The 8707-nt window shown below is 42.2% G+C and overlaps 1 protein-coding gene across 1 annotated transcript; it reads left to right on the top strand.

Annotated features, from left to right (window-relative positions):
* Nucleotides 1-7777: 7777 nt before the first annotated feature.
* On the top strand, nt 7778-8707 carry LOC147312071 (olfactory receptor 6N2-like). Its single transcript, XM_086267477.1, has one exon. The coding sequence runs from the start codon at nt 7778-7780 to the stop codon at nt 8705-8707; it is 930 nt and encodes a 309-aa protein (XP_086123603.1).

Below are 8707 nucleotides of genomic sequence, written 5' to 3'. Positions count from 1 at the left end.
AATCACATACATGTAATAGAATGTTAATAGTACATTTCCCTTTTTTAGGAAATGACCTGTATGTATCTGTGTGAAATCAATAAAAGGATCAAGTGCTGCATTATCTTTAGTTACATTGATAATATTTATTTATGGTGAAACAGTGGTGGAATATCGCTGTTGCTTTCGTATACATGAAGCGGACATACCTGCGTGGCCGCGATCTAATCCTGTTTACATAAAGTAAACCTGCTCCCGAGCAGGTTTACGCTTACGGCTCTGTTGCTATGACAGCAAGTCCCGGATGAGCTTCGGGGAACCGAACGATCCAGGATCATGCGAAATCGTCAACAATCAAATCCAGCTAATTTACTTAGCGAGGTACGAAGAACGGACCCCTGGGCCCTATTTCAGGAAGCCGGTTTAGAAAACTCAGAGTGAAAAACGATACTCAGGGTTGAGTAACCCCAAACTGTCCAACTCGGAATATTCGGTTTCAGAAAGGCTGATAACAAGTAGTTCAGTCAACGCGGAGTTGCTTTAACCCCAAGTTAAGCGCGCGCACGAGGATACATAAAGCCCTGATAAGCGGAGCACAGATTAAGCGAGTCACCATGGAGATGGAGGGAAAGAAGGCGCGGTCAATGTATTTTACAGCGCTTGAGGCCAAAATACTGATGGCAGCATATGCTGATAACATGCAAATTCCGCGGAAAAAAAGTAACACAGCCTCAGCTGCAAAAGAAAGTGAGCATGCATGGCAAAACATAGAGTCAATGCGTGAGTGTTAATTTAAACATTGATCTAGGGATTTCCACCCATTTAACACGTTATTTTATTATATTTTATTTTATTTTTTATTTTATACATTTTATTTTGTGATGTGATTTGAGCGCAGGTGCAACCCAACAGGCCCCAAACGTTCCTGGCAGCAAGTAAAAATGAAATATAAAAATATAGTCCAAACAGGTAAGGTGTAATTGTATTATGAGCCATAGTGCTTGGTCTGTTTGTCCCATGTAAATCAATTGCAGTTAGAGGCTACATTAATTTCCCCTCTGTAAGCACTTATTGAAATTATCTGAGCACATTACAAGTACATATTTGCTTACTCTGTATGCTCAAATGTGACCCGTTATAGCCAACAGAAAAAAAGCGGAGGCCCGAAAAACAGGTGGGGGTCCTCCACCACCACCACTCACAGAGGCTGAGCAGTTGGCTTCCACATTTGTGATAATGTTGGCAGCATCACATATGATCTTCACAGTGCAAGGAACACAAATTAGCATCCATTACTATATTGAAATAATTTGTTAGTTTGAAATGCTACAGGGAACTATGTACCTGTACATTAATGCTGTGGAAAGACTTCCTGTTCACATAGTCTCCTTCATTTACTGAAGGAGCAATGATTGGAATGTGAGTGCCATCTATACAGCCAATCACGCCTGGGAACCCTGAAAATAAATGTAAAATTTAAGTAGTAGTTCAAGTATCACCACATCATGAATTAAGTTTTGTTCATCCTGCTACCTGCAATTTTGTGGCATCCCTCTTTGATAAATCTTGTGGGTCTATGACCGGGGAACACCACAGACGAGTACAGGAGACGTTTCAGTGCAAATTTCCTGACTGCCCGACAGACGGTAGCCTTGGAAACGTGCTCAGCATCACCAATATTATACAGAAAGCTCCCGTTTGCAAAAAACCGAAGTGCCATACAAATAATATGTACAGAACTGAGAGGATGTCCGCGATGTGTCACATGAGCAATATTAGGCCTGAGGATGTTATTCAAATAAATTATAGATTGTGCTGAAAAACGGTAACGTTCACACAGGAAATCATCAGGAAATGATAAAATGTCCAAACACGCTCTAATCACTCTCTCTCGGCGGAGAGCTCTGCGGAGAATTTGGGCTTCAACATCTACTGGCTCTTCAAGGAAGGAGCACGCCATGTCTGACACTTCCTACAGTCAGGTTTCCGACAAAGAGGCGGAGAAAGTCAGGGTTAGTTGAAGTAAACCTGCTAGGGGGCAGGTTAGCTTCACGGAGTGTGTCGTCATAGTGACTCACTCAGAATTAATCTAAACTCGCTTTGTGAAACCGGAAACCCAGAGTTTTCGTTAACTCAGGGTATACTTACTCAGAGTCTGCACTAAACCGGCTTCCTGAAATAGGGCCCTGGGCCCTGTTTCAGGAAGCCGGTTTAGAAAACTCAGAGTGAAAAATGATACTCAGGGTTGAGTAACCCCGAACTGTCCAACTCGGAATATTCGGTTTCAGAAAGGCTGATAACAAGTAGTTCAATCAACGCGGAGTTGCTTTAACCCCAAGTTAAGCGCGCGGACGAGGATACATAAAGCCCTGATAAGCGGAGCACAGATTAAGCGAGTCACCATGGAGACGGAGGGAAAGAAGGCGTGGTCAATGTATTTTACAGCGCTTGAGGCCGAAATTCTGATGGCAGCATATGCTGATAACATGCAAATTCCGCGGAAAAAAGTAACACAGCCACAGCTGCAAAAGACAGGGAGCATGCATGGCAAAACATAGCCGACAGAGTCAATGCGTGAGTGTTAATTTAAACATTGATCTAGGGATTTCCACCCATTTAACACGTTATTTTATCATATGTTATTTTATCATATGTTATTTTATTTGTTATTTTATACATTTTATTTTGTGACGTGATGTGAGCGCAGGTGCAACCCAACAGGCCCCAAACGTTCCTGGCAGCAAGTAAAAATGAAATATAAAAATATAGTCCAAACAGGTAAGGTGTAATTGTATTATGAGCCATAGTGCTTGGTCTGTTTGTCCCATGTAAATCAATTGCAGTTAGAGGCTACATTAATTTTCTTTCTGTAAGCACTTATTGAAATTATCTGAGCACATTACAAGTACATATTTGCTTACTCTGTATGCTCAAATGTGACCCGTTATAGCCAACAGAAAAAAAGCGGAGGCCCGAAAAACAGGTGGGGGTCCTCCACCACCACCACTCACAGAGGCTGAGCAGTTGGCCCTCAGCCAAAACAGTGGGCGCCCTGTGGCCGAAGGCATCTCTGCGGGGACATCCTCTGAGTCAATAACCCCGCAAGACACAAGTGCCTACATAAGGGGTAAATTCTAAATAATACATGATGTGCATACATCCTTTCTTCACAGTCACCTTTGCAGTGCTACTCATTCATTTGATAAACTCTTTACCATAATGGATTATTTTGTAGTGAAGTTATTTTCCTACTGATCTTGCCTTCCCTCAGTCTTGGTTGTCTTTGAGAGCATAATGACAATGAAGTGTAAGGTGATTGGTATGTTTGTTAATTGCCATTTGGTCCCTTGTAAGTTATAAGTGACCTGTATAAACCTCATATTCTATCAGTTGATGGTGGTGGTGTACTGCATCTGGTGCAGCCTCCTGTTGAGCCAGACCAACATGCAGTTGTGAGTAATACTCCACAGATTATATGAGTGTACAGTAGAACAGCAATGTTGTTTATTTCTTTACTACAGGAAAATAATGAAGAAACATTGACAGCTGTTACAGAGGAGGAAGCAACAGAGACACTTTATGAGGTTTACATCTTTTAATACTTTGTGTACAGGAAACACAGGTGACCAATAAAGCCAGTTGAACAAAAAATCTGTTTATTCTTCTTTCAACATGTTGAGGTGATGGGTCAAAAGAAATGATTGTGACATATGGTGTCTCTGACTGCGCTTCCATCTTGTATGTCCGTGGGAGGGTCAGGATGTTCATGGTTTGGATCACTGCTGATGTTTGGTTCAGAAGGACAGTGTTCTCCTCTAATTGTGGCAATGTTGTGAAGAATCACACATGCCACAATAATGTCACATGCCCTTTCTGGGGTGACCCTGAGTCTTTGCAGGCACTGGAACCGGGCCTTAAGCATTCCGATAGTCATTTCAATTCTGGCTCTTGTCCTGCAATTAGCCAGATTATATCGCTGCTGTGGGCCCGGTTCAGGGTCAGAGTAAGGGGTAAGCAAATAGGGTAAACATGGATACCCCCTATCACCAAGCAAGTAGCCAGTGAACTCTCCTAAGACAGAAGGATACACTTCAGTTCAAATGTCCCTGAAGCAATTGGTCTTTATATATTTTAAAGTATTCTCAACTCACCATGTCCAAATTGTGCTCAGTGTACATTCACGGAATATTTGTGAGTCATGGACAGAGCCTGGCCACTTGGCTTCCACATTTGTGATAATGTTGGCAGCATCACATATGATCTTCACAGTGCAGAGAACACAAATTAGCATCCATTACTATAATGAAATAATTTGTTAGTTTGAAATGCTACAGGGAACTATGTACCTGTACATTAATGCTGTGGAAAGACTTCCTGTTCACATAGTCTCCTTCATTTACTGGAGGAGCAATGATTGGAATGTGAGTGCCATCTATACAGCCAATCACGCCTGGGAACCGTGAAAATAAATGTGAAATTTGAGTAGTAGTCCAAGTATCACCACACCATAAATTAAGTTTTGGTCATCCTGATACCTGCAATTTTGTGGCATCCCTCTTTGATAAATCTTGTGGGTCTGTGACCGGGGAACACCACAGACGAGTGCAGGAGACATTTCAGTGCAACTGTAACATTCCTGACTGCCCGACAGACGGTAGCCTTGGAAACGTGCTCAGCGTCACCAATATTATACAGAAAGCTCCCGTTTGCAAAAAACCGAAGTGCAATACAAATAATATGTACAGAACTGAGAGCATGTCCGCGATGTGTCACATGCGTAATATATGGCCTGAGGATGTTATTCAAATAACTTATAGATTGTGCTGACAAACGGTAACGTTCGCACAGAAAATCATCAGGAAATGATAAAATGTCCAAACACGCTCTAATCACTCTCTCCCGGCGGAGAGCTCTGCGGAGAATTTGGGCTTCACGATCTACTGGCTCTTCAAGAAAGGGACACGCCATGTCCGACACTTCCTACTGTCAGGTTTCCGACAAAGGGGCGGAGACAGTCAGGGTTAGTTGTAGTAAACCTGCTAGGGGGCAGGTTAGCTTCACGGAGTGTGTCGTCATGGTGACTCACTGAGGCTTCATCTGAACTCGCTTTGTGAAACCGAAAACCCAGAGTTTTCGTTAACTCAGGGTATACTTACTCAGTTTTTCCACTAAACCGGCTTCCTGAAACAGGGCCCAGGGGCCCGTTCTTCGTACCTCGCTAAGTAGGTTAGCCGGATTAGATTGTTGACGATTTCGCGTGATCCTGGATCAGTCGGTTCCCCGAAGCTCATCCGGGACTTGCTGTCATAGCAACAGAGCCGTAAGCGTAAACCTGCTCGGGAGCAGGTTTACTTTATGTAAACAGGATTAGATCGCGGCCACGCAGGTATGTCCGCTTCATTTATACGAAAGCAACAGCGATATTTTTCCACTGTTTCACCATAAATAAATATTATCAATGTAACTAAAGATAATGCAGCACTTGATCCTTTTATTGATGTCACACAGATACATACAGGTCATTTCCTAAAAAAGGGAAATGTACTATTAACATTCTATTACATGTATGTGATTATTACAGATGTAATTCATATTTCAGAGTAGTAATTGTAAATTACTTCGTGTAATCAAGATGAGAGACCACGGCTATAAAAGCGAAGGTGGATTTGGGAAGCCTGTCGCAGCCATGTCCTGTCCGTATACGCGACCAACCCATTGCGGAAGGTGCAAGATTGATAAGGAGAGTCCTCAGAATTCAGCGTATATTGCGGGATAGACAGGATCCTTTAGCTCAGCGCGACAGTGTGCTCATAGAGAGATATCGATATTCCCGTGAGGGTATTATTCACTTAACCAACTTGTTGACGAGGGGGTGCAGGACCACCACCTGTCTTTTTTTCCTCTGCCCTTTTCTTGGTTGCTGTTATGAACAAACTAACAGAGTATTACAGGCCAGTATTACCTTGCCAAGAGACGCAAAGCAATCTAAGAGATAAATATTACCATTCTGTAGAATACTCCTGTATTCCACTTTTACTTGTTCCCATGTTCTTGTGGGTCCTGTTGTGGCTCTAATGTGAAAGGGGATATAATATAACATATGGCAGCCTGGCTACAACCGTAGCTGCCTCCACCAGTGTGTGAATGTGGGAGTGAATGAATAGTGGTATCGTAAAGCGCTTTGGGTGCCTTGGAAAGCGCTATATAAATCCAATCCATTATTATTATTATTATTAAATTACCTACGAGTTTGATTTGTCAGCAACTTTCTGCCAGCCCTCTCTCCTTGCTTTTGCAGCCTTTGCAGTGTTCTCTTGCGTTTTAATTAAACTCTGAAACTCCTGAAATCCCTCACTCATGAGTTCTTGCTCTGCTGCCGGAAAATACCGAGCACGCCCCTTCGACATTTTCGCCGACCAATCAGCGGGTTGCCGATCAATGTTTCTACTATCAATGCGTAGCCCCTTTTACGACACCCAGTGATGTCACATTCCTGCGTCCAGCTGTAGTAATCGTCAACAGCAGGTGTGTTCGGGGAACCGGATTAGCGAGCTCACGGTTAGCGCGATGATTTGATCTTGGATGTGTCATTTGATCTTGGATGTAGTAAGCGACGTACGAAGAACGGGCCCCAGGTCTTAAAAATTTAGCTTAAAGACACAAACGAATATTGCTAAAAACAACAACAACAACAACAACAACAACAAAAACCCCAGCGAGCTGACAATCACCACTGATTATTTTTAGAGGCTTGTTTATATTTAATTAAACAAGATCAAAACACAGAAAAAGACAACAGTGTGGTGGGGCGTGGTCTGCGGTGCCATGCGGACACACCTGCACGGCATCCGCAATCTGGCCGGAGAGTTAGAGACACGGGGATTCAGGGTTGTTGGTGTGTGTGGTGTGCGGCCTGCTGCTGAGAGCTGCAGGCCGCACTGTGTGAATAAAGTTGGCTCTCAAATCAAACCTCTGGACCTGTCATGCGTCATCCTTGTCACAAACAGCCTTAATGCAGTGGGAACTTGGACCAGGGTTGATACCATCATAACTTACCAAGCAAATTGTTGCTGACCATGTCCGTCCCTTTATGACCATAGTGTGCTCATGTTCTGATGGGTATTTCCAACAGGTTAACATGCCATGTCACAAAGACGGGATCATGTTGGTTTCCTCCACAGTGACTAGATTGCAGTCCATAAGAGCACTGTTCAGATGCAGTGGAATGGCAGGTTCTGCATCATGGACGTGCAGCAGACAAACCTGCAGTAACTCTGTGATGCTATCATATTAATATGGAACCTCTAAAATAAAGAATTAAGGCATTTTTGAAGTTAAAAAAAGGCTCAAACTGGATATGAACATGGTGTAACTGAGAAAGTGTCTGGTGAGTGAATCATGATAATACTGTGTACTTATTTGTATTTTTGTACACAAGTGCAATCATCAATAAAGTAAACTATCATTGTTTTAGATTCTCCATGGAACGATGACTGTCAGCTGCCATCATAAAGAGGCGCTCAGCACTGCTCTTAATCCTCAGTGGTTACCTGCTGTTCCACAGACCACACACACTGACAACACAAAGGACTTTCAGTTGTGGTGAGGCTTAGAAACGCTGAATTTATATTTTAAATATAACTGAGACTAAAAGTTGTTTATTTTCTAACTTGTCCAGATTTATTACAAATATTTTTAACCTGTTGTTTTACATAATTGGTTGGTTTGAAAATATTTCTGTTAAATTGTGTTGTTCTCTGTTGCTCATCTGTGGTACTGCCCATTGCCTATGGGGTAAATGGAAAACAATTCCCATCCACTATATTTTAATCTGACGATGTTTGTGTACATAGGAAAGTTCCGCTATCTGGCATTTGTTTTGTTTTTACTCTTGTATACGTTTATTATCTCAGCGAATCTTGTCATAATAGTGGTAATATCAAGAGAGAAAACCTTACACGAGCCTATGTATATTTTTATTATGTGCCTCTCAATTAACTCTCTGTATGGCTCTGGTGGATTTTTCTTCAGATTTCTAAGAGATCTTCTGTCTGACTCAAACTTGATTGCACGTTCGGCTTGTTACACTCAGATCTATATCATTTACACCTATGCATCCTATGAGCTTACTATTTTAGGCATAATGGCATATGATCGCTTTGTTGCTATATGCCAGCCTTTGCATTACCACAGCAAACTAACTTCAAGGGTGATCTCCAAGTTGCTCGCTTTTGCATGGATCTATCCAGCCTTTTCAGTTGCAGCCTGTGTTTATTTGGCTTCCAGACTTCCACTGTGTGGCAATAAGATACCTAAGGTATTTTGTGCCAACTGGCCTGTTGTAAAATTGTCATGTGTCCCTACAGTGATCAATAATATTATTGGCATGTTTGTGAGCGTAACCACAGTGTTTCTGCCACTTGCTTTTGTCTTGTATACATATATGCGAATTTTCCTGGTTTGTAGGAAGCGCTCGTCACTGTTCAAGAGCAAAGTCATACAGAGCTGCCTGCCACACATTGTTACTTTTGTCAATTATTCCATTACTGTGTTTTGTGATGTTGCCCTCAGCAGAATTGACCTTGAAGAGCTGAATCCATTTCTGGGCATCATTCTGTCACTGGAGTTTGTTGTGATTCCCCCCATTTTAAATCCTCTCATGTATGGTTTAAAGTTACCTGAAATTAGAAAGTGTATCCTAAGAAACTTATCATGCCTAATTAGATAA

Source organism: Aulonocara sp. 'chitande type north' Nkhata Bay, linkage group LG16, assembly GCF_057382095.1.
Source record: "Aulonocara sp. 'chitande type north' Nkhata Bay isolate Kocher_YH1m ecotype deep benthic linkage group LG16, A_spYH_male_GT1.1, whole genome shotgun sequence".
In the NCBI taxonomy this organism is placed as follows: Eukaryota; Metazoa; Chordata; class Actinopteri; order Cichliformes; family Cichlidae; genus Aulonocara; species Aulonocara sp. 'chitande type north' Nkhata Bay.
This window is presented reverse-complemented; position numbering and strand designations above follow the sequence as displayed.

Excerpts from the sequence above, each read along its gene's own strand:
- LOC147312071 (XM_086267477.1), top strand. The coding sequence starts at position 7,778 with ATGGAAAACAATTCCCATCCACTATATTTTAATCTGACGATGTTTGTG.